At 40.0% G+C, this 25,319-nt stretch overlaps 1 protein-coding gene and 1 long non-coding RNA gene across 4 annotated transcripts in view; one reads left to right on the top strand and one right to left on the bottom strand.

Moving 5' to 3' along the window:
* RORA (RAR related orphan receptor A) overlaps nt 1-25,319 on the top strand; it is a 400,239-nt gene that overhangs the window by 243,385 nt on the left and 131,535 nt on the right. Inside the window, exon 1 of one of the 3 annotated variants that reach the window (XM_065688644.1) lies at nt 19,484-19,678. The exons of the other annotated variants lie outside the window; for them this stretch is intronic. Coding sequence (XP_065544716.1) covers nt 19,588-19,678 — 91 coding nt within the window. The 5' untranslated portion in view covers nt 19,484-19,587. Of the gene's footprint in view, nt 1-19,483; nt 19,679-25,319 lie in introns of those variants that run through there. 3 annotated transcript variants of the gene reach the window in all.
* Nucleotides 16,417-23,282, bottom strand: LOC136018954 (uncharacterized). The gene is made up of 4 exons (XR_010614676.1): nt 23,236-23,282; nt 22,794-22,959; nt 21,038-21,202; nt 16,417-20,942 (listed from the first exon to the last, which is right to left on the bottom strand). It is a non-coding gene; the product is annotated as an uncharacterized LOC136018954 (long non-coding RNA).

Raw genomic sequence — 25,319 nt, 5'->3', positions numbered from 1 at the left:
ACCCATGGGGCATAATCCTGTCTGTTACAGAAACTTTGAGACATGCCTAGGTTAACAAGCTGGTATTAGTCAAGCTGTAAAAGAGATTAAAGAAACAATCCTTGAGAAATCTGGATTGATCTCTGGATTACATTTGTTCCCACAAAATGCACTCCTGGATAATTGTTTTGTACTGCAGGAACCAACCCCTGTGATTTCCATCAATACAGCTTTGCAGTGCAGTGTGCATGTTGGTGTTAGGCACTCCTTGCTGGAGGCCATACTTGAGCTCTGTGTCAATAGTCTCCACAACAGAAGTGTATATTGACTCTTGGATTAAATTTAAGTCACTTTCTATTTCTGAACTCAAATTCAAGAATGTGTATGAGTGATGTGACACTCCATGTGTGCTTCTGTTAGACTGTGTTAAACTCTGCCTGTTTTAATATTGCTAAAGCCATTTTAATAGAATCTAAGTAGTGCCGGTTAGGGCTTTGTGGTATAGTTGTGTTTTGTGCACATGAGATAGCAATTTGAATTCTGCTCCTATGAACTAGTTCAAAAGAGCACACGGTATTTGCACCTTGCCTGTATTCCCTATGTTTCTAGGGAAGTGTCTGTCTGCCCAGCGAAAGAAAGTCGTTTTTACAGGAGGACTGTTAACCCCTGCCAGCCTGCACAGCAATGGACAAACAGTTGTGGAGTTTCTGTTTTACACAGATTTTACTGTATGGGGGTTTGGGTTTTGGTGAAGGCCACTTGCTTTCCAGATGGATTAAAACCCTGCTGTGTATAATGCTCGTTGTATACGGCAAGTTTTAGCCTCTCACTGCAACAAAGAGTATTTATTAAATAAATATGTCCAAACTTGCAATAAGCTTTATGTGGGCCTGGAGCTTATTGACATTAGGGTACTCAGAAAATAAGTCCACCTTCATTGAGGTCAAATGAGCTCCAAATGTAATTTATTGTTTGGTTTTTGATTTTGTTTTTTAATTTATGAAAACTCTGTGTTCAAGCTGAGCGTTTTTTACTTTTTCTTTTCCAAACTGAGCCAATTTATCATTAATTCAGGTAAACCAGGACATAACTTTTTAATCCACATTCCAGTGCAAAAGAATTGAACTCAGCAAAGGCACAGGAATTAGTTATAAAATTAAATTTCATTTTTCATGTCTGTGTTGCCACAGCGAATAAGGTTTCAAAGGGTTGGGAGTAGCACTCAATTCACTGAAGTGTGACAATTCTTCCATGTCAGTGATTTCAGGCCTGAAGGGGATGACATCCTGTAAGCACATTCATCCATTTGTGTTTATTAAATTAAAGCCTACGTGAGTTTGCAACAACAGACTGTTCATTAACAGGAAAAGAGACTCTTGCTTTCCTCTTGGGACTGTTTTGGCTTTGACCCATTGATCCATTCTTGCTTTGACATAAATTCTAGGGGTTTGTTTGCATCTGGTTTGTTTTCTTCCTGTGACAGATGAGACAATAAAGAGCAGAAAATGATTTTGTGCTGGTCATGTTCATATCTACCACATACCATAACTAGCCAAATAAGTTATAGAGTATAATAAAATAAATAGCACACAGTGCACTACCCTGAGGGGTATCTCCCTTAGAACTGTGCAGTGTTTGCTGGATATACATGTGCTGGGGGAAGGGAAAAAGAAGTGAATGCTAACAAGGCAGTGTTATGTGGTGTATTGTTCAACACATATGTTTCAGTAGCACCCAAAGATTCCCAGGCAATTTTTCATGCAGTGCCCTGAACAGAGATGTGAAAATAACAGTGGTGCTGCCAAGGGTGTGCTGTGGAGCTCAATGTCAGACAAAGGAGGGAGTAAATCTAAGATGAGGTTTTTCAAAAGCTCCCAGTTCCTTTCTTCCTCTTTTAACAGTAAAGCATATTTCAAATAATTGAGGAATACCTGTATTCCCAAGGTGTTGTCTCCTCCCGTGCAACAGGGTAGAGGATTACAAAAAAGGGTTACACTCTTTTTGACCAGTCTTGGAAGTTCCTGAGAAAGGGTGGAAAGGAGAAAGCATTCATTCTGCAGTATGCAGAACAGAGTAACAGGTACAGAGGTCCCAAAGACTGGATGTTTTAATTCAGCAGAGAATACAATAAGAGGTGAAAGATGAGGGTATAATCTGAGGCATACAGAAATTACGGCTCTACTTTTTTAGGGTGGAAAAAATGGCTGAGTATGCAGGAGAGAGAGTAGACATTGGGTTTGGAATATGAATTTTGTAGTGAGAATAAAGCAGTCAATCCAAAGAAGAGGGGAATGAAGTGACGGAGCAATCCTGCACAAGGGGTGGTTTTTTTAGGGCGTTGGAAATACCACCTGGAATTGGCTTGTGCTGAAGAGCAGGTGTGGTGTTCTGCTTGGGAGGGTCAGATAGAAATCAGTGTTTTGCTAAGGCAAAAAATAGATACAACATGGTAATGGACAGATTATTGATGTTGAAGCTGCAGAGAGTGAGTGTGTGGGATTATACGACAGTGTAGCCAGCAGTGAGTCAGAGAAGGCAGAGCCAACAGAAAACAAACGACACATGAAAAGGAGGGTGCGTCCCAGCTATAGAAAGCATAGTTTGGTCAAGTTAATGTGGCTTCCTGGCTGTGGTTAGTGTTAGAGGAACAGACCCCCCGGATGAATTGGACCCCCTTAATGTGAATTGGGAAAAACACCAGAAGACCATCAACATCAGTAAACGTTTGTAGTAGCGCTGAAACCAGCATAGCTAAAATGGGTCATAAAACAGGTTTTTAAAGACCAAGATAATTAGGCATATCTTTGAGAATTCAGTCTGGGTGAACTGAACTGAGTACTCCCAACTGAGTATTAACCTCTTTTTTTCTAGCTCCTCTTTTCATAAGTACAGGTAAGCTGAGTGTGTTTCAATTTTAAATCTGAATTTTTGTACCCTCTAGTTAAAACTCAAACTGAACTGAAATACTTGCTGCAGAAGAAGGGTTTGAAGTACAGCGGGGTTCGTCAGATTGTGCCTACCCATCCTTTCTTGTGTTTGGCATTAAATAGAAATATTGAAGCAGTTTGAAAAACATCACTCTGCTAAAAAAAAAAAAAAAAAAAAAAAGAAAAGGGAAAATAAACACAGAAAATTGTATTGATCCAAGAAAGATGCCTCTTAATTATAAGTGTTATTTATTCTGCTCAAATATAGCTGTTCCCAAATGCGAAGCTGCGAGCCTGAAATCTGTAACAGCTGTAGTTTTGTAAGACTGTCTTTCATGCTCTTTTACTCAATGTTTCTGGATTTCTCCCCTCCTCCTACCCCCAGACCCATCATGTAAGGAGGAGTCACAAATGGTGCTCATTTTATGCCAGGATTCACTCTCAGATATACCCAAGGTCTGAAGCACTCTCTGAGGGTTCCTGTATCCCATCATTGGTTAAAGAGGCAGCTGGGCTGCAGGTTTGAAATGGCCAACACTCTATAAGGGATGGGGGGGTGTCCTGCAGTTACGTGTCCTGAGGTTTGTAGCAGTTTTGCACTGGGTACAGAGCAGCTGATCTGCTCTGAGGACACCGCTAGCTCTTCTTTGTCATTTAGTGACCTCTCTTGCACGATGCTAGGCTGAAAAGTCAGGAAGCTTAGAAAACCTGACTTTTATTCTTCTTTAGTATTCATGCAACTTCCTCACTGGTTTAAACAGAGAGGAAAAGACTTTTCCTTTGAGGCGGTGATGATGCGCATCCCACAGTTATCTCTCTTTTCTGAATATTTTCCAGTACCTTTATTAGTGAATTGTTTTGAAAGTGATACATCTTTGGGCATAGGCTATATTGCTGTGTGTTAAACCCTATACTTATTCAGGTTTTGGCTCCTCTGTAGTTGTGTTTCCTTTTTCTTAATTATAAATGTTAATGCCCGTTTACATGATGCTTATTTACAAGCTATGGTAAGAATCCCTTTCTTCATGGCTGTTTTTCTAACACATTGAATTTGCATGATTGGCAGTGACTTTATTTTTGCAATCTATACATCAAATAAAATAACCAGGATGATTTTGCAGATTTTTTTTACTACTAACACACAAAGCAGTGTTGAAAGTTAAGTATAAAGATTAGTCTTTCTTAATAACTTCATTAGACTTTCATAATAAATGGAGAGTTCAGGTTATGAGAGGTAAGGATGTTAGTATTTCACTGTACTTGCTTTCTTTCCACAGAGTGTTAAAGGGGTTGGTTTGGCTGTTAAAGGGCCTTTTTGTAAAATGGGATTGTGGTTTGCATTCCAGACCTCCCCTAAAGCTTCAGAAAGTTTTGGAAATAGCATTTTAGATTTAAGTGCATTCGTAAAGCATAGTTTCACATGAAAAGAGGGAGAACTGTGTGGGTTAAAGACAGAAGTGTGGATATCTTCGGTATTTAAGGACACACAACAAGGAACCTTCATGGGAACAAGCCAGTCTCAGAAAAAGAAAGCATATTTTTCTTTACAGGTCAGAAAAGCTTTTGGGGACCCTCTCGACCTGGTGCCTTACAGTAGTTTTTGATGTGGATCAGGTATGAATGTTTATTCTATGGGAAAGAACTGACATACTAAAATGTGGAGAGGAGGAAAGACAATATACAACAAAAATGCCATTTCCAATTATCAGGGTTATTTCCCTTTCTTTCCAAGATGGGCTGAGGCTTTGCAATTACCACTGAGAAACAATAACATGCAGCCTGGAAAAAATAAGGTTCATTCTAAATGTGTTTGTGTTGATGTTAGATAGCTGACTGTTTTTATCCCAGTGCCTGTAGTAAGGCGCACTTCCACCCAGTCAAACCATGAAAACAAAATTGATGCTGTGTCAGCATCTTGGCTGCAAATAACACTCAAAACAGATTATAGGACATGCTAGGAATACAAAATAAGGTTAGAAATAATGCTTCAGCTGTGAGTTCTTCAGGCTGTGGAAATAATAGAGCATAATTTAGTAGAAGAGGAACTAGGGAGTCAGCATACACAGGAAAAAAATGAAAGGAGCAAGAAAAATGAAGGGAAATGGAAATAGATATAAGGGAAGTTTGGCAAGTCCTGTCAGTGGAAAATGATTATGCTGACTGTATGGAAGAACCAGAAGGGATTTAAAGAAGAGCTAGAAGTTGTTTTCAAATAAAGAGGGCAGTGACTAATCTTTGTGAGAGCTGCATTGCATGTCCTGAAGAAGATAGGAAAATATACGTGGAACCTGAGTGTATTTGTTAGCAACTTAAAAAAACGAACTTTAAATGCTTATTTAATTAAATTGTGCTTGGGATTTTACTTTGGGTTTTTTTTCATATATATATATACGTATATATATATTAAAGATACTTTCTTCAGTGTGACCCTCCTCAGTACTGTGGGAGGCTGTATGGTGAACTAGCACACTACTATTTATGCTGTTAGAAGAGCTGGCTTTCCAGACCTTATTTCTGTGTATTAGGTGAGCTTTGAACCCACTGTTTCGGGCAATATTTTACTTCAGAAAGGTGCTGAAAAGTATGCAGAACAGCATAGAAATTGGGAAATGCTCATCAGTCACAATGAAGCACAGCTGAGGTTTTCTGTGGCTATTCTCTCTGCACTTCTCTGCTCAGTGTACAAGTGTCTTGTTTTCCGAAAGGAGCAAACTCAGTGAGGTCAATAAGCACACGTTAGACCTTATGCCACTTGTTGAAATACCATAGTGAAGAATGAAGTTGAAAACATGATTGCTTCTTATTAAAGCAAATTTAAGTTAAATTACATTTTCAAGAGGCTTTAAAGAGGCACTGTATCCAAAGCCCTACCCTTTCTTCATTACAGGTTTCGTATCTGGGGAGCATTTAGCACTTCAGTTCTAGTCGTACCAGTAGTGAAACAGAGAGGACAACAGATTGAAAGCGGGATGTAAACTTGGACTTCAAACAATGCAGTCTCTCAGCAACCGTCATGTTAAGTTTAGAATATCTAAAATCAGTAAGAAGCCTGGTGGGAGCACTGACATTTCTGAATAGGGTTCATTCTGTGAGGAGCAGAGTCTTGCAATGTATTAAACAACGTGGTACAATAGTCAAGTCTAGATATCACAAAGGGAGGGATTAATGTACACACATCCACACAGGAATCTTTGATGCTTTCAAATGCTCCTTGTCATCTGCAAACCAGTCAGCAGGCATCACCTACATATTTCACAGCAGTCTACCTATCTGGGCATTTCAGTATAACAGTAGGAAACCTTTTGAAATGATAGTGAGACATCTCAGTGTGGCTTGCATTTAAAGTTCTAATATCTGTGGTTTGGGGTTGTTGATGTGGGCATATGTATATGTACATATGTCTACAGGCACTGACCTGATCCAGCCATAGCTAAATTAGGATTAAATTTTGAACTTTAATGTCACAAGTAAGTAATATGGTCGAAGTCTACAAAGTAGTTTGTATAATAATAATACTTTCTAGCAATAACTGCATAATAAAAAGAGGAATTTATATATTGGTAGGTGGAAACGATAAGAAAACTACAAAAACATGTTTAACTTGCAGAAACCAAGATTGTGCAACTGCTCTCCAGCTTTTGATGTTTGATTAGTTTTATGGGTGGAGATCATTTTGGGATAGAAAAAAAATTTAAACTTGGGTTCCCTACCCAGCATCGATCACTAGCATGAGGAATAGTGATCTAATTTTCTTTGATGCTTATCTTTAGTGTTTAGTTCAGAGTAAGAAATAGAGAATGCACAAGCCTAAGGTGAACACTAACCAAAATGTTACCACAAAATGGTTGGGCCTGTAAACTTAGGTTTGTAGTTGTTCAAACAGGGGGTGAAGTGAAAGGTGAAGTACATTTAGTTCCATCCTCGTTCTATTCTTGCCCTTTAAGAAACGTTCACCCCTTTTGCTGCAGCCATGGCACAGAAAGTTTAAAGCATGCCTGCCCAAATTAAGTTAATTATTGGTCTTCTGTACTCTTTACTGAGCATTAAATTTATTCAAATATGAGGGGATAGGAAAATACCCATTAAGATTGGTAATACATTGTATGCAAGGCAAACATGCGTGCGTGGTCCTTAAATGAGGTTTGACATTGATCCAATTCCATCTATTTAATGAGTAACTGACAATTCCAATACACTATTCATTGGCATATAGCTAGAAAATCTTTAAATGCATGTGGCAAGAGAAATTCTTTCATGATCCCCTTTCTTGATGGCTTTGATCCTGTGGCAGAAGAGACCCTGTTGGTACCTTTGCATGTAACCTGCTGCTATCACGAGTACAACACAAGCTGCCTTGTGGTTCTGGTAGCTCACTGTATTACTGCTACTCCATTAGTAAAATATAAAATTGTAAGCATAAAATGTAAATTGTTAAATTGAAGTGTAAGAATACAAAATGTAAAATATCCTGGTTTAAAGACATCAAATAGAAAAATAGGAGATATAATAGAAATAGGAAAAGGAGAAAATGAAACAGTGATGCAGGCAAAATACAATGTGGTTGGAAGTCAAGAGGTGGTTCATTTCAGTGAGTGACTCTCCCTGTATGCAGGAGACGTAAATGAATTAATAATCAGGGGTAAAGTCTTTTAAGCGTATGCTTCAGATATGCTTTAAGTGAATTTGAGCTCTTTTAGCCGGTGAAGTCTGGTCTCTAATTAGGTTTCTATTCTTACAGTGATGGATATGAAAGTTCTTTCTGAATCTGTTTGACCTTCTCAGCCTGGGGAGCAAAATTATTTCTGTAGTCCTTAATTTCAGAGGAGTTTTGCATTTGTTGCCACAGAGAACTCTCACAAACAGGGAAGCAAGCTGAAATGGTTGAGAGGCCTGCTTTACTGCGCACTAGGCGCAGGCTTTATTACTGCTTGTTTGCCTGTGGAGTTCTTCTCCACCCTGTACATCTGTTCCAGTATGCGTGTTATCTCTTTGAATTTGGCTTGGCGGTTACTCACAGGGAGCCTCTGCACTTGCATCTATCCTCTGCATTTCTTAATTTCTTTTGGAAATACTCTATTCTCTCACCTTATTAATGTTAAAACAAAAAAAGAAGAGAATTTTATTGCTAAAGGCAGCAGAATAGTGAACTTCTTGGTGGAGTACTGTATCTTCTATCTTCCCCTGTGAGTGAAAGCTAAATTAGTTCTGAGGTGCTTTCACTCAGTGGAAGCGCAATGAGAGACACGAGCCACCTCTTCATTAATAACATGCCAGTCACATTGGGAACGGCGTACAAAGCCTGCTGGGAGAGCAGTACCACCATCAGAAGCAGGTAGGAAGTGAAAAATAGGCTTAAGAGAAAAGAAACACAGGTGGAGATCTGGGCTCTGATGTTACAGGGTGTAAAGTCATTTCTGTCTGATGAGCAGGAGTGACTCAGCCTGCCTGGAAGGGCAAAGTCGGTGCTAACTTACAGATTGCCACTGCTGTCACATTACAGCAACAGTACTGCTGCTGTTGAAAAGAATTGGCAACACTTTGGCAGACTGAGTCATTTTTCTAAATGCCTGTTTGTTTTTATTACCTGATCACAGTTTATTAAGTGTTTTATTTCCTTAACAAAAACCGGGGTGGTTCTGAGTTCCAGAGTCTTATGTGGGATACTCTGCTTTATTTGTCAACCACGAGGTGCTGGAAGAACCAGAACCTGATCTCTGTTTTTATGAGATTCCCATAGTATTTCTGCTTCCCTACTATGCTAAATTCACTCTTACACTGGTCTCCTAAGGACTGAGTTTTGCGTAGCAACCACGTAAGAACACAAGTTTGGTTCCTGCACTTTCTTCTTTCCACCTCTCCAAATCACACAAGCAGCGGAGTAGAAATCTCATAGCCACAACAGGATTAATGTTTAGGCTCCAAGGAGATGGTTAAGTAACCCTGATGTTCTGCTGAACTACAGTGTAAAAACAGAGGAGGACTAAGTGCTTCTGCTGGTACAGGTGTGGGAATAGACTTTGTATTCTGTTGGTCCTCCTGAAACATCAGCTAGTTGGGAGTGTCATGGCTACTTAACCAAAGTTCTCGCTCCTTTGCATGGGAAGCGAGCTCTAGTTTTCTAGTTTCTAGGTTTATCTGTTTCAGTAGAAAACTACTGCATTAGATCTTTAAAAGAGTAAGTTTATGGATGCAGACTGTGCTGTAAAAGATGATCTTTTACTTTTACTTCCCCTTGCCTCCGCAGATATTTCTGAATCTGTGTCAACAATCTTCAAACTCTGCGATCAGTCCTAAACATTTTGGATTTCTAGGTTAGTTGTCCAGTGTTACAACTTGGGTTTTTAAAAAAATGGGTAAATGCAGGAGAGAACTGTTCAGGTTCTCTCGTCCAGAAACTCAAATAAAAGTCAGGTTTTGCTCAAAACCAGATGTATCGAAATGGCTGCTATCACCTCTGTGGCTGTGGATTATTTTTTATAAACTGTATATTTTACACCATTCTTTGACTCTTTGAAGGTTTAAATACTTAAAACACAAGAAGCAGACACCAGAACTTAACACAATGCCTGCACACACAGTTAGGCACGGCTTTGTCCTTCAAGAATCAAGTAGTGACAATTTGGCAAAACAGCACCTTGAGTGTAATTTTCTGAACTCCTTAGACCATGAGTCACAGAGAGAGAAGAAATAGCCATGCTTTGTAACACTTTAATGTTTTCTTTTTTGGAGACACAATCTTGGGTCAGCTGCTACAGAAAATGCAGAGACTAAGGAGTGAAGTAGGGCTTATTATTATAAACAGCAGAAGCATCAGATAAAATGACATTTATTAGATTCATTTGGCTCCTGCTGTCTGAGGAAATAAATACATGGTTCCTTGCACTGGCAAGTACATGTACACATTAGAGGATCTGTGTTGCCTGTCTGCTCAGGCAAGCCCCAGTGTAAGTCAATAGGGATTTGTCTCGTGTGTCTTTACTGTATGGGAGCAAATCCCATGAATGGGTTAGTTCCCGAGCAGCTAGTTTATAATGTACCTCTGCTTTATTTCTGTTAAAAAGGTTCCTAAAATCACAAGTCTAATAAAACTATAATCTCTTTTGGGATGTCTTTTATTGTGCACAATCCTTAGCCCTAATGTAGTCGAAAGAATTTTGAGTAGTATGAAGATTGAGGCATGTAAGTAGTTGGTTTATGAAAGCTCTGCCTCTTTCAGTCAGCTGTTCAAATTATACCAATCTCATGTTACTTTTGGTGCTGTCTCTAATACTTGATAAAATGCTTTCAAATGGTGGAAGTACTGGGATATGTTTTATGATTTCTGCATTAGTTTCTGATGACTTAAGAACACATTCGAGACATAAATTGCATATTACAGCACAGTGCCCTCAACTGTCACCTTATAGTACTGTCCTCAATCTTAAATACATAGGAATCTGAGTCTGGAATTTTTTCTAGGCAGAAATTCAAAATGAGTGAGGCCAGAATGCAGCATTGTCATCATCTTATACATCAGAAAGAGTAAATATACAGTGTTGTAGTTGTTACTACTAAGAAGCTGATCACTAGATGCAGGCTGGAGTGTCTGTGAAGAGTTAAAGTCTGGAATGCAAGCCTAAATATTGGTCAAAGTACCTTGGTGAAATCTCCGGCATTTTAGTTAAGCCAGACTAAAATAGTTAGCTGGGCTTCCGTTTGTGGTGTGAAACAATAGGGAGGTTTAAAGTGTGTGACAAAAGTGGTAGTGCTCTGCATTGGTAGATCTTTGTCTATTTCTAAAATTGTCCTTACCGCTACTAGAATTAACTCCTCAGTCCATGATGAAGCAATATGGATAGCCATCCAAAAATGGCCTTTCCACCTCATTTCTTGTTTTTATCTTCAGCAGCTGTTTGTCAGATGTCATGGCTGTTGTCATAGATGATACTGTACAGGCTTTACATACAAAGAAATGAGTTATGAAAGCTTCTTATTACTTGATTGCATTAGTATCAGCCAGCTGTAGTCAGTACTGTGAACCCCAAGTATTATGAATCATTAATATTTCGCCCAGGAAAGCTTTTGGATTGAGAGCTCTGGCAGGTCAACTGCAGCAGTTTGAACAGGATTGTTCGAGGTATTACCACTGCCTGCTGCCCACCACCCAGACAAGTCAGTCTGGTCCACTGCTGGACCAGCTGAATCAGCCTAACCTACCAAAGAAGCTAGAGTCTAGTTTTCAATGTATAGTATTGTACTAAGCTGAGAAATACGGCGATTTGGGAACTGATTTATGAGTAGATTAGGTATCCCTGCCTAAATTTCCATTATCTTTGCAGGAAGAATGGGACAATGTAATGCAGGTATCTGCTGTTTGAATTTACCTCTGCATCTGTCAGAGCCCTGAAAAAAAACAAAAACCCCACAGGGTTTTGATTTAGGATTTCAAGGCAATTACTAAGTTTAGTCCGTGAACTTGAATGATATTGAATGCTGCAAAGAGTGTTTGTGACATATCCATGGGAATAGCAACAACAACAGATTTGGGGAGGAAGGGGAGCTCCCTTTTGTAGTACTGTGTGAATTGCTAGAGGTAGCATCAGGCTTGACACTAGGGCAGATTTGAGCAAGGGCTTCTTACTAGTAACATTAGTAGTAGTGGTGTGAGGATTGAAAGACTGCAGTGTAATGTCATCTTGACGTTGAAAAAGTAAAAGTGTTTAATCAGTGTATGGGAGGAATGTGACACATGAAATTGTTCCATATCAAGAAGCTCGCTAATTTAGTAGAGGATTCTTCAGTCTGACTCACAGGTTTTGGTACTTTGATTACAGGATGTCCAAGCAGGGGCAGAGAGAAAATATATAGACTTTTGTCTGTCTTTCTGAATTAGTCATTTGGCACTGGGTGGACATCCAACAGCACAGGCATGAAAAAATAACATGTTCTGTTAAGAAAACCTTGGTGACAGATCAGTCTAGGTAGCATCTTGGCTGTGTTTCAGATGTGAATACTTCATTGACAGCATTGAAGATTTTATTGATTTAGGCAGTTTGTGAATATTGCAATCCTTCCTCCACTCTCCTCTATAAAGTCCATTTCATTTTATATGGAGAAATTATGTAAGAGGATTGTCTTTAGGGCAATGTTAAAGATAGAAAACTAGCAAGCAGTCAGAACCATTAGGAAACCTGAACTATGTCTCCTCATTTTGTTTGCTTCTTGGTTTTCGTGCTTTGTTGGTTTTGTTTTTGCTTTTGTTTTCCACACTATCCTTTGGCTGCTGTTGTTTTTTGCATGTACCTTGCGTATAGAGTGCAGTGTAAAATAGTATTTTTGGTCTTGAGGGAGTCACTATTGGGATATCCAAAGTTTCTAATGTTTAGTGTTTTCTCCTTAATATATGCAATATAAATATCTGCAAGCAGACTGAACAACTAATAAAGGTGACCACAGGTTACGGTTCTGTAGCGCAGTAACATGATGGGCAAGTTTTGTGATTATATGGTTAAAGGAACAAAGTAATGTGCTTCTTATAATGTGTAAATCAGCTTAGTACTAACAAGTTGTCTTAGTTATGTAGAAATTACAGACATGGGGAAAGGAAAAGCACAACAAATTACAGTATGTCTGCATTCGTACTTGCATTTCATCAAAGCATTATAATGTTGATAGAGAAGAAAAACAACCAGGAAGGAGCAGGAAAAGTAGGTTTAAATTGCGCTTCCAGCATGACTACCTTATGTTGTGTTTATGACACTTGTGGAAAGAACTGAGTAGTCCTGGCCTTTGTGTGATCTTCATCATTTTTCACTGTGATCACTGATAAAATTTTTATGTGGAGGGTTTCTGTCACTTCATATGCTCTAGAAACAAGAAAAATCCTATCTTTTTGCCTTGGTGTAGGAAGAGACTAAATGCATCAACATATTGTGACACTGCACACTTGGTCAAATACTTGGTGCCATACTGTACAACTTCCAGCCGTGCTGAATTATTTGGAGAGCTGAACGTATGTACGACCATACCCATATTGGAGGAGGCTGAATTTAGTGACATTGGAAATCTGCACGTTTAACATTGTACAACTAATATAAAGCATAAATATACAATGGAGTTGGTAATGGAGCACAAGGAAGAACTTACCTACCTAATGGTGTTAGGCCTAGATTTACTTGTTGTGGCAAAATGTGAACATTTTAAAATACTGCCTTTTTCACAGTGCAGAAAGTGTCATTGTCTTGGAGGAGCCTGCAACAGTGGCATGCGGATGCACACCACTCCTGGTTATTGTGCTTACCTCAGCTTATGGAGCTGGCAAAGCACAAAGGTTGCTGCTATGGCATGTCAAGGTGTAAAACTGAAGCTGGTTTTAAGCCAGAAGAAGTTATGTTAATGTACTTCCATTAAAATATTTAGGATGGAAAGTAGGTGTCTGCGTTGGAAGGAAGAGAAGACAGATAGCAGAAGAAGTCATTTGGATATTTCTGAGAAGTTGGAACCAGGCCCAGATTTTATTTATCCAGCTATCTTTAAGGAGTGGCTGTTGAAGAAGCATGTGCTTTTCCAAAGGGAAGGTAAATATTTGTGAGTGCATTGTACATAAACAGTTAGCAGCGATCACAAACCAGCTGTGCCAGCTGTGCAGTGTGGTAAACCTGGTTAATGGTTGTTTTCCTGTATCAAGCCAGCAATCAGTATAAATCTGCTAGTCACAGACACCAGTCAGAAGACTGTCTTGAGTGCTAGAAGTGATGTAGCTATAACCCTCTAACATCCCAGCAGCAGGATATTGTTTGTGCAGGAAGTGAGAGGAGAACCTTCCAGAGCTACTGAATGACAGCGGAGTGAGATGTTTGTCAGGCTTCTTGTCCCGTACATACGTTGGGTTTAATCGGTGCACTCACGTTGATTTAAAGTTGCAGGAACTCACTGCTTTGATTACTGTTGGCGTTAATGCATTCTCTAGCAGCAAGTAAAACTCTAATTAAGTCTGTGTTCCACAATTTTGGAAAAGTATTCCAAAATGCCTGTCTCTCCTGAAAGGCTGTGTGCAGTGTGGTTTTCCCTGCCATGCTCTATCAGCCAGGGATAGGTGCTTAGGAAGCTGATTCACCTTGATGGCTCTTTAGAGAGCACACAGTAAACGGCTTGCTTTGTTTGCAATCTCTCTCACTGTCGTTTACAAGGTCAGGACTGATGTTTTGAATGTTTTCCCAGCAGTGTTCTACTGACCCATTTTGCCTTAATCCCCTGATGTCAGTGAAATAAACTGGGGAGGGGGAGATTTCAGAACTTGAAACAATTTCCTCTGCTGTTGTGCTCTGCTGCAAATTAATTTGATACTATTATGTAAGCGTAATCATCTACTCTAATCACATCACAAGATTGGGAACAGACAGAAATAACAGAAGGGAACATTCTGGATAGCAAAAGGGAGTCAGTGGAATAGGCTGTCGGTCAGGACCAGAACTGGAACACTTTTAAGATTCACTGTTACTAACACTTGTGCCAGTTGTCTTACACTGTTGAAGACATTGTAGTGGTCAAAGAGTTGAAGCTTATGTTTCTGTTTCAGGTAGAAAGAGGGAAAGTGCTGGATTCTCTAGTGGAGGTTAGAAGGAAACAAAAAACCCCAGAGCAAACAACCCAGCAAAACCCTAGCATTGTATCATTTGTATGTTTATCTGCATTTGTATGAATATGAGATCTCATGCTAACACTGTTTCCCAGTGGTTGTCCTTCTCAGAGTAAACAAATTCATGAATGTGAGTAAATAAGCATATGGCCCTATACGTCTCCCTCAAAAACGTCTCTCTGATTAATGTCCCTATCAGGAGCTTACTGTCAGCTGTTTCATTAAAGCTTTCCTGAGTACAGTTAGCTCCTTCATCTGAAGTGTAACCTCCACGCCTTTCATTCAAGTGGAGATCAGAGGAAAGATACATTTTTTCCTTGCGTTTTCCCTTGACACTTACAGGTTTTTCTTCTGCCAGTGATACTCAGCTGTGTGTAGTGTGTCCTGTTTGCAGCCTATAGCAGAGCCATCCACTGTGAATTGCTCAGGCAGCACTTGGAGAACTTTCACAGGAAGAGCTTTGTGTACAAAGTGAGCAGACTTAGAACTCCACTTTGGTTTAGATGTAATGAACATTAATGTTGTGCAAATGCAATGCAATCTGCATTCCAGCTTGGCCTCAGAATGGGTGAATGCAGATGCTCTCTGCAACGGGCTTTGACCTCCTTAGAATAATTTCCTCTGGAAAAGTAAATGGAAGAGGGGGGATTATGAAACACAGCAATATGTTTGAAGGCCTGATAGAACTAGTCTGACCTGTGAAGCTTTTTATTCCTGATGTTGATTAGTACAGTACCATCACATAAACTACCCTGCAGACTTATCTGGGGTTTCGATCCTCAAATGCAGTCATCCCCCTCACACCCAGCTTGTAGAAAGTGGAGCCTCTGAAAACCCCCGGAGTTTCTCAGAGGTTTAAGAGCAGAACCTGGCTCTGGGACTGGATTCCAAACTTCCCTACTTCTAACCTTTTTGTTAGAGCTGACTGAACACCTTTTACCTTGCTGAGTCATGGTGGCACAGTCTAAACAACATTTGGAGTCACTTGAAGCAACAAGTGGAATATAAGGTTGTGGGGTTTGTTGTTGGTTTGTTGATTTTAATTAGGCTGGGAGTATGGCAGGTAGCACACAGAAAAAAGAAAGCACAGGTCCTTAGAGTTACATGGTATTTTGTTGTGAGGTTGGTGAGGCACTGGAATGGGTTGCCCAAGGAAGTTGTGAATGCTCCATCCCTGGTGGTGTTCAAGGCCAGATTGGACAGAGCCTTGGGTGGCATGGTTTAGCGTGAGGTGTCCTTGCCCATGGCAGGGGGGTTGGAACTGGATGATCTTGAGGTCCTTTCCAACCCTAACTATTCTGTGATTCTGTTTCTAAGAGCCAAGCCGTGTATTAGAGTACAAAGATTGTTGCATTAAGCAATGTAGTGTGTCAGGGGGAGCATAGGTAAAGAGTGGTAAATGTTACGGTCTAGGATGCTGCCCAATTTAATGCCAGAAAAAAATCATGGTGGCCTGATTGGGGCCTAGTTTCTTTCAGATATGAATTGGTGATGAAAAAACCGTGTCGTTTCAAAGATTGAACCATTGACTGATCTTGCCAACACCTGCTATTAAATCTGAAAGGAAAAAAGCTTTCTGGAAGAGGAGAGCATGGCAAGGAGAAGGTGACAGATGATCTTATTCCAATAGGTACACAAATGACTCCAGCTTTCTTTGCATGTGCAAGAAGGTGACATTTGAGCGAGATTTTGAAAACAGATGTGCTTGATGGGGAAGGGAAAAGCTTCCTTGTGATTCAGTATCTTGTCAAGTCCAAATAGGATTAGCAAACATTGGCTACCTTGTGGGTAGCCTTCAAAATAAGAGTAGGGGGAGGCTGAAGGGACGTAGTGGAGCTAACTTGGAAATAGAGCTGTTAGGGAAAATAAATGTGTATGTTCAAAGAATATCAATTTCTGTGCAACAAGATTCTTTATTTACTAGTTTCCGCTATACAGTGAAGGACATTACCATTTCAAAGGCCCGAGTAAGCTTCTGGCTAGCAGTACCACCAGCATTATTTCATTACAGTCTGTTTGCTGAAATTGAGTCTTCCTGCCGTGGTTTTGACTTTTACTCCGCATGAGTATAAAAGGCTTTATTTCTGGCATGCAATCTAACAAAGCAATTACTGTTATTTACCTCTGTTCACTCAGGGAGAACCATTTCACAGAGGCTGTGCTGCATTTGACAAGGCCTAGCAGTATTGTTACTGTTGCCTTAAATGATTTCTCAGTCTCTGGTTCACATCAAGGAATATGAGTGGCTTTTCCAGACAAAACTGTAAGCCTTGACAGAGTGAGAGTTTTGCATTTGAGATGGGCAGTCGAGGTTTTTACTTTATGTGACCCTGAAGCTGTATCATTTTATTAGTCTGCTTTTGGTCTAAGATTATCTTGCTTTTGAATTTACAGTTGTTGTGCTGCCATTTCCACCTCCAGTGGGCAGTTGTCGCGGTTTAAGCTTAGCCTGTAACTCAGAACCATGCAGCTGCTCGCTCCCTCCCTCCCCCCAACACTTCTTCCTGCTCTCCAGGGGATGGGGAGGAGAACTGAAAGAATGTAACTCCCACAGGTCGAGATAAGAGCAGTCCAGTAACTAAGGTATAACACAAACCACTGCTGCTACCACCGATAATAGTAATGATAAGGGAAATAACAAGGGAGGAGAATACAACCACTTACTACCCACCGACCGATACCCAGCCCGACCTGAGCAGTGATCTAACCCTTCCAGGTAACTGCCCCCAGTTTATATACTGGGCACGATGTGCTGTGGTATGGAATACCTCTTTGGCTAGTTTGGGTCAGGTGTCCTGTCTCTGCTTCTTCCTGGCTTCTCCTGCTCCCCAGCAGAGCATGAGACTCAGAAAGTCCTTGGTCAGACTAAACATTACTGAGCAACAGCTAAAACCATCTGTGTTATCAGTGTTATTCCCAGGCTGAAAGTCAAAAACAGAGCACAGCACCAGCTACTAAGAAGGAGAAAAATGACTGCTACTGCTGAACCCAGGACAGAAGTGAAGTGTTTACCATTATGGAGAGAGTTTAGTGACCCCTGTTCGAAACCCCAATGGTAATTTATAAAATAGACCCTACAGAATGGAGTACTTACACCACCTCATGTGTTCCCCTACCCATAAAAACCCTGTGGGGACAATAATCAGTTTGCTCCCTCTCTGTCTTTCTTTTTCCATCTTAAGCTTTCTTGTCAGACAGTTTCACTTTCAGCTCTATGTTTTGACTGGATGATTAGTGAACACTCAGGAATAAATTACACCTACCTTTGGAAAAACTTACCTAATGTCAGTGCAGTGTCACTAAAGGCACAAACAGTGAAAGAAGGTGGTCAGGTGGAGTTCATGGCCTTGAAAATAAGACTGCTGGTTCCTTTTCACCCAGATATGTGAAAATCTCATAAACCGATCAACAGAGCATGCTGTAAAGCTCATACATATAACCATTTGTGGAAATCGTTTTGAAGTGACTGCTTTAAAGCAACAGAGTGCTCTTGCACAGGATAGACATTCAACATACAGTCTTATGGCTAGCTTCTAACAAAATAGATGATGAGCAGAGAATAACTTGAGATTAGGCAACCAAAGAGACAACACAGACCATGCAAGTGAAGAATTACATCATAGTGGGATTTCTTTTCTATATCTAAGCACGTACAATGCCAAGTAGCTTAGTACAGGTCCTGCAAGATAATTTGGTGTGTAGTCTTCTCTCAGGTAAAGCCTGTGTGGGATAAAGGGGCCCAACCTTGACTCCTTGTGTTGATTTTGGAGCACAGGGGGCAGAGGTATTCAACCTCCGTCCTGCTGCCTCTGAGGGTGCTGTCTTCCTGGTAGCTTGGGTTAATCTTTCACTCACTGTCAGAGCTTTAAAAAATGAGGAATCACTGGGCTTGTCTCAGAACCATTAATTAGGTAGTGCAAGAGAGGAACAGTGAAAGAGATGGTTGAAATGACTTTTTTTTTTTTTTTTTTTTGGCAAATCCCTGAAACACTTTTACTTTTTTATATTCTCATCCATATTAGAGAAGTGATTGAGAAGTTGGTGAAGAGGAAGTCATAAGACACAATTAACAAGCGTTGGTCCAAGACTCTGCTGTAGTGGGTTTCATGTTTGCTATGAACATTAAGGGGAGGAGGGTTTGGAGTGTGTTTTGTAAGCAGTCCAGCCAGGCCTGAGCCTTACGCCCAGACTGTTGGATAATCTTCAGGTGAGACAAGTATCTCACCACCCATATTTGGCTAGGTTAAGTGATTACACTTGAGGAGGATGGCTGCCCCCTTAAAGTAGGAGCTTATGCCCCCTCTTCTACATTCACTTTAAAACTGGCTCGGGCATGTATCAAAATAGGCTCAGTCTTTTCCAGTGTTTCAATTTCAGTCATTTTGTAAAAGTCTGTGTTCCAGCTGATGAATATCAGTGTTAACTCAATACTGTATTCTAAAAAAGAACCAAGGATCCTCAGTCATCACCTTTATCCTTCAGAGTCCCTTTTTAAATACAAACCTAAGTGTAACCCATTGGGGAACAGCATCGGTCCTTCCTGATTAAACAGCCAAGTACGTGGCTGTGACCCGTGAGAGCGGATCCTGACTGTGTGATGGTAATGGTTCGCTAATTTGCTTTTTCTTCTGAAAAAGTCAAATTCTTTTAAATTGCAAGTGAATTCATGAAAGTCAAAGCCTATTCAGAACTAGGAGAATTTGCCACAAAGATTATTCTCTAGGAATCATTCACTCAAGGTCTACTTTGCGAACTAGAGACTCTGTGGCTGAACTTATTTTTCTGCTATGCAGAGAAATTTCAGTAAGTCTCAGCTGTTTATAGGTCACACTGATTTGCTTCTGTAAACAGAGTGGCTGTGGAGCACACCTGATGATATTAAGTAGCTCCCTTCATCAAGTCTGGCTATGCTACTTGGAAGTTACTGAAGCTGGGTCCGAAAGCATCTCCAAAAGCAAATGAGCTAATTACAGCAGGATCAAAAGAAAATCATCTGAGATTGGAAATGCATGAAAACACTTAAGTCAGCTCTAGGTAGCATGCTGGGGGGAAAAGAAAGTGTTTATGGGTGGTCATTTGCTGTCAAGGCAACTGCATCATAAGTTCAGGCTGCCTGAAGTTTGCCTGTTTAAGGCCCATGGAGGTACAAGCACATGTGAGTATTTTTATTAATTATCCAACTGCTCTTATCTGCTTTAAGTGTCTTATAGACAGAGAAACCTAGTTAGAAAGCACAGTGTCAATCACTTTCTTGCTAATCTTATTTAGTATTCTTTGAAATATTCACCTATTAATATCTTTCTGTCTTCCTACCTTCTTCTCCCGTGTCCCTAGTGTTTGAGTAGTTATGTCACAGGATTGGTGTAGTCTGTTCTGTCTTGCAGTGTCATTTGCATGAGGTCAGAGTCTTTTCTAAACAGAGAGGAATGTTTCAGCTCTAGTACCAAACCCTGCATTTTCACAGGCCTACATCTGGAGTGTGTGCTACCCGGATGGTATTTGCAAGTTCATGCATAGGCATGGGGGTCTTCGCAGGAAAGAAGAGTGTCTTCTGTGCAGCCTTTTGTCTGTCTTGGTGTAAGCGTTGCAGTGTGCTTGGAGAAGAGAAAAGCAGAGCGCTCTCAAGAAAAAGCTTTGATAGTCTTGCACCGAACTGGAAAGAGCATCTTATGTGGTTTCTTTGGTTTTTTTGTCCCTTGAACAACTTCAGGACAACTTTAGTGAACTGAAATTCTGAGAAAAAGTTTGTTTGCTGGGCAGAAAGTAGGTGAACTGTAGTTCAGTGGTTAAAAAACCTCAGCAAACCTTAGAAGTTAAATTTGATTGCAAAGCAGCTTTATACCAGGGGTAATTCCATTATCAACCTATCAGTAATCCAGGTAACAGGCTTGCTTAGCTTTGGAGGGCCATTAACAAAGCAAAGGCAGCTGGGGTGGGCCTATGCTTAGGTTGCCTAGCATTTTAAATTAGATTTTTGTAGGCTTTCTTTTTCTTTTTTAATTCTCCTTAGAATAACACCTCCATTGTTTGCAGAATGCCTTTGGGATTCAGCAGGGAGAAAACTCATCTAAAGAAATGTTTCATCGGTATTCTGTTCAGCTTTAGTTGAGTGAAAGTGTTAAAATCATTGCCTCCCTTTTTCATTTCATGCTGTGCAGGGAGGAGTTGGGAGCCTGCTTATTTATCAAATGAGTGAAAGAAGAACTGGGTTCTAGCTGCCATCAGCATTCAGTACATGCTGAAGGTTGCAGAAGAACCACCAGGGAGCTGCCATAGAATCTGGAAAGATCAGTACACAGTCTCAGTACAATCACAGAATGGTTTGGGTTGGAAGGCACCTTACAGCTCACCTAGTTCCAGCCCCCTGCCACAGGCAGGGACAGTAGTGTCCGGAGATGTGAATCCAACCACGTGAGGTTCTGGGGAAAGAAAATAGAAAAGGGTTTCCATGAATTCTCTGATAGAGGAAAACCAAGAAGTTAACAAATCTCCCACCTCTGCTTTCAATGCTTACATTTTTATTCTTGAGGTTCCTTCATCTCCTTGGCGTAATTTTAGCCTGTATTTAGCTGAGTAGTCCTTCAGGCTTATTTCTCAGACAGTTCCGGAATCTGTGAGGCGTAGCATGAAAATGTCTTTTGCCTTGAACCAGAATAGATACACTGCATACCTTTGGAAGCTGAGGGGAGGACAAGATTTGGAAACAAATGGTCCCTGGGCGGAAGATAACATTCTCCTACCACAACCCTGTTGCTGGGCTCTTGTAGTGTTGCAGGGCAGCCCAGCAGCAGTAGCAGCATAATTATTTTCATAAGGGGTAGCCATTTAATTGAGCAAGTGATTGATTATACATATAAAGACCAAAATTTCTGATGAGTCCTTTCATTTTTGTTTCTTGTGCTGATTTTCCAGTTATTGCCAAATGTTTTTACATTTTCTGAATTCTCTCACTGGAAGCGATACCTGTTCATTATGATGAATGTACTTGTTTGGTAGCTGTGATTAAACAAGAATAGCAAACAATCAATAGCAGGCAGTCTCTGTTGGTGGCGGTTGCCTTTTCTAGGTATTTTCATTATGTTCATAAAAGCAGTAGCTGAAAGCAAGTGTGATAGTCTTTATTTAGTTTGTTGTCAGTCATAGCAAAATATTTCACTTGCTTCTGGCAATATGAGAGGGCTCTATTTAGCCATAGAGGCAGCAAATTGCTTGATACTTAGTGCAGAGTATACAGCTGCTTAAGCAGGCACTGCCTAGAGTTATCCAGGGCAAAAAAGTGCTGCAAAGTGGCAGTGGGCTGCTCACATTTTAACAAGGAAAACTTTCAACATCATTAGTTGCATGCTGTGAGTGCACAGCTTGGGTGGGCATAACAGGGCATGCTTGCTCAACATTCAAAGCTAACCTAAAGTTCATTTGCAAGATGGCAATTTTTGCCGTTTTCTGATGTTTCCAAGTGTTAGCTGTTTACTCTGTTTGCTCTTAATTGTTTGTTTGATTATGAAAAGAGGAAGGCATGAGGAATGACAGGCCATTAATGAGATGATTCTGTGCTTCATTTCACTGCTCTCTGCATTACTATCTTGTAAGATAAACTAGCTAAGAAAAAAACACGAGCGTGGCTATTTCCTGTGACAAAATCACTATACTTGCAGTCAGTGTTTCAGAATAAGATGGAGGAGGTGATACTTCAAATAATAATTACTCTCCAATTTCATACCTCCAGTTTCAGCTGCCTGGTGGTGCAGGCTGCAATAGAAGCTTAACCTGGCTTTAGGTTTAGTTTCTAGTATTACCCAAGGAGTGCAGCTATCACTTCAAAAGATTCAGTGGCTGTATTGCATATTACCACACTGAAAATAATAGGAATAGGAGGATATTGAATGCCTCAGGGTGGTGTGGCTTTTATATTATTAAATATTGATTGAGAATGTGCATTTAGGTTGAGATAGGGTTTCAAAAGGAACAAAAAAGGCTTGAGATTTTTAGATAGGCCTACTCGCTTTTTAGGGATGTTCTGTTTGAACTCATTTTACAGGGTGGTAGCATTCCTCTTTCCCAGTGTGCTATGCAGATGTCTTAACTGATAGAGGAAGAACTCCTGACTTTACTTGCTCTCTGTAAGCTGTTACCTAGACAAGATTTCTTGATGGAGGGTGAAATTCTGTTATTTAAGAAGTAAGGTTTGGGGCTTGCCATTAAATCAGAATTAAATTCTTGCTTTGGAAATAATACCTTTAGTTAATCAGAAGGAAATTAGTGTTACTCACATAGATTGCCTTTTGGTTGGGTTTTTTCTATTCTTGTGTTTTCTCCAAAGGAGTATTGCATTTGTCCAGAGAGTACATGCTGCTGACCACACAGTATAGTCTCCAGATTTCTATGAAGCTGATGTTTCCCATGCTGTGTAAGCCAAACCCCTCAGGCACCATCTTTCTGTAGTAAAGTGATTGTTAAAATATTAAAAACCATTCTTCCTCCCATGACACATGTTATGGAGGGAGCCTTGGAGACTATCATCCTTAGATTGGCCCTGACTTGGGAATAATGCCCTCCAAATGTTAATTATCCGAGAATCTAGTGACCATTAAGAACTAATTAGCAAGGTGCCTTGCAAGTACATGAAGGAAGTACACAAAATAAAAGGCTGTAACTTTGTATCATGCTACAAAGATTCAGTTAGGAGTGATTTCTGTCGTTGTGTATACTTACTCATACATCTGAAGCTGAGAAGGGAGCACGTCTGCTTTTATATCTGCAGAGAGTAAGGCTAGAGTGAATCCAAAAGATCAAGAAAAAAAAAAAATCAAGTGATCTCTGTAGATGTCTGCCTCTGAGGACAGGCTGCAACGTACCTTATTTCTGAATCATTTTATTCCTCCAGATTAGTTGTGGAGTCTGCTTTTTATGTGTTCTTGTTGCCAGGTTTTCTTGTGAAATCACTGCATGTGTCAACATCTCAGGTTAGTTGGGGAATAACTTTTGGCTTTGTACATAAATGACTAGCCTTCATCCAGGGGAAAGCACCTTTAGGGGCTTTCTTATTTTCTGCAGCTTGGCAAAAACTCAGGCTTGTTTGTAAATCATGAGAAATGTCATAGCAATGTGTGCCCAGCTGCCCAAGAATGTAGGTGAGCCCCAGCAGGGGTCTGCTGTGGAATGAAGGTATGTTGAGAATTTAGTTTGCTGGCTACAATAATATCCCACATTTATTAAATGAAATATGAAATACAGATGGAAGTCATCATGAAGACATATGGTCAAGTTTGACTGCTGAAGTGGGTACAACACGCTGATTTATATATTGGAGACTCATTTCACTCCTAAATAGAAGAAACTGTGGGAAAGAAAAAGAGTGTAGCACATGGCACTATCAGGATAAAAGGAAACCAATGTGCTAATCGGTATGACTGATGCCTAGATAATTCAACTATCTAAATATTTTGTCTCCTTTATAAAGGAAAGTTAAAGCGCTATGTAAAAAGTTGCTACCAAAACTAAAATAGCTGTTCAAGGCAGACTGGCAAGAATTAGCAATCAAATCATTGTACATGGGGAAGTTATTACAGCTAAAATAAAAAAAATGTAGATCAGGGTTAATTATAAGATGATGCAGTAGTATAATTAGTATTCTTCCTATGGAGGATTATGGGTCCTTCTAAATGCCCTTTTTGATTGCCTTCTTCCCTTTTTTAATTTCCTCCTTGTCCTTTTTGATTATCTACCCCATGACCCTCAGGGCTCCTAAATGTAATACAATTGAAATAACATTTTTGTTAGAGGTGTTTTTTTCTTATAGGCTATTAACCTCTTGCTTACCAAACACTAAGAGATTCTTTTCTGTGAGAGCTCCACTAAACCACAGAGGAGCTCTCTAGTATCCCTGGAGGGTTTTATGTAGTGCAGCTTTTTGCCTGTCCTGAAGTCTCTAAGGGTCTGTCAGGAGCTGATCTGCATGATGATGAGAGACAAAAGATAACTTCTTTGGAGTACGTTTTGCAGCTTGGCAAGATAAGATCTAGTGGATCTTTGATATTTCAGTGGTCTAACTATGAGCTTTAGGGTTTAATATAAAAAGACAGTTATCAATTACCTTTAGTGTAATTTTCAAGATTTTTTTTTTTTTTTGCTTCTTATTGTTACCTTTAGGAGAAATAGGCTGAGATTTTTGTTTTCCTAGAGACTAGGTGGGATTCAGTTCCTCACTTCTTCAGAATCCTTAAGAGCACAGCAGGACCTAACAATAGTCTGTTTTGGTTCCTGTGAGAAAAAAGGCTAATTTCCTTTTTACTTTTACTCCACAGGAGCTAATAAATTGTATTTTGCTGCTCAACAAACATACCTGTTTTGTATGTTTCTCTTGGGCCTCAAATGTTTTTCCAGTTCACTCTGCTGGGTAGGAACACTATTTGCACCTGGGCAATCAGACATTGTTAACTTCCTGACATACCTTTCAATTACGTTCTTCAGTGTATAGTATAAACCAGTGTGTGAGGGGACCTCAAAGTACAGAGCACTGGCTGTTAATTAAACTAAGTACATCTTCTTGCTTGTTTTCATTTAATGTCCTTTTCTAAAGTTTACCAAAGAGATACCCACCTCTGTTGATAAGTACATGTTCATTTCAGAGCATGAGTTTTGGCCTAGAGCTGTGGCGGTTGGATAGACTGATAAAGATACTACTTATTGCCTATTTTTCCAAGCGTGAATAAACTCGTATCGCATTTCAGGCGTGCAAGAAGGCTGAGGATTTTACTTAGCCAGTAACTGGTCATAACCTTTCTGTGCAAATCTGA

This window comes from Lathamus discolor, chromosome 8 (genome assembly GCF_037157495.1).
Source record: "Lathamus discolor isolate bLatDis1 chromosome 8, bLatDis1.hap1, whole genome shotgun sequence".
In the NCBI taxonomy this organism is placed as follows: domain Eukaryota; kingdom Metazoa; phylum Chordata; class Aves; order Psittaciformes; family Psittacidae; genus Lathamus; species Lathamus discolor.
Note: the sequence above shows the minus strand (reverse complement) of the source record. Positions and strands in the feature narration are given on the sequence as shown.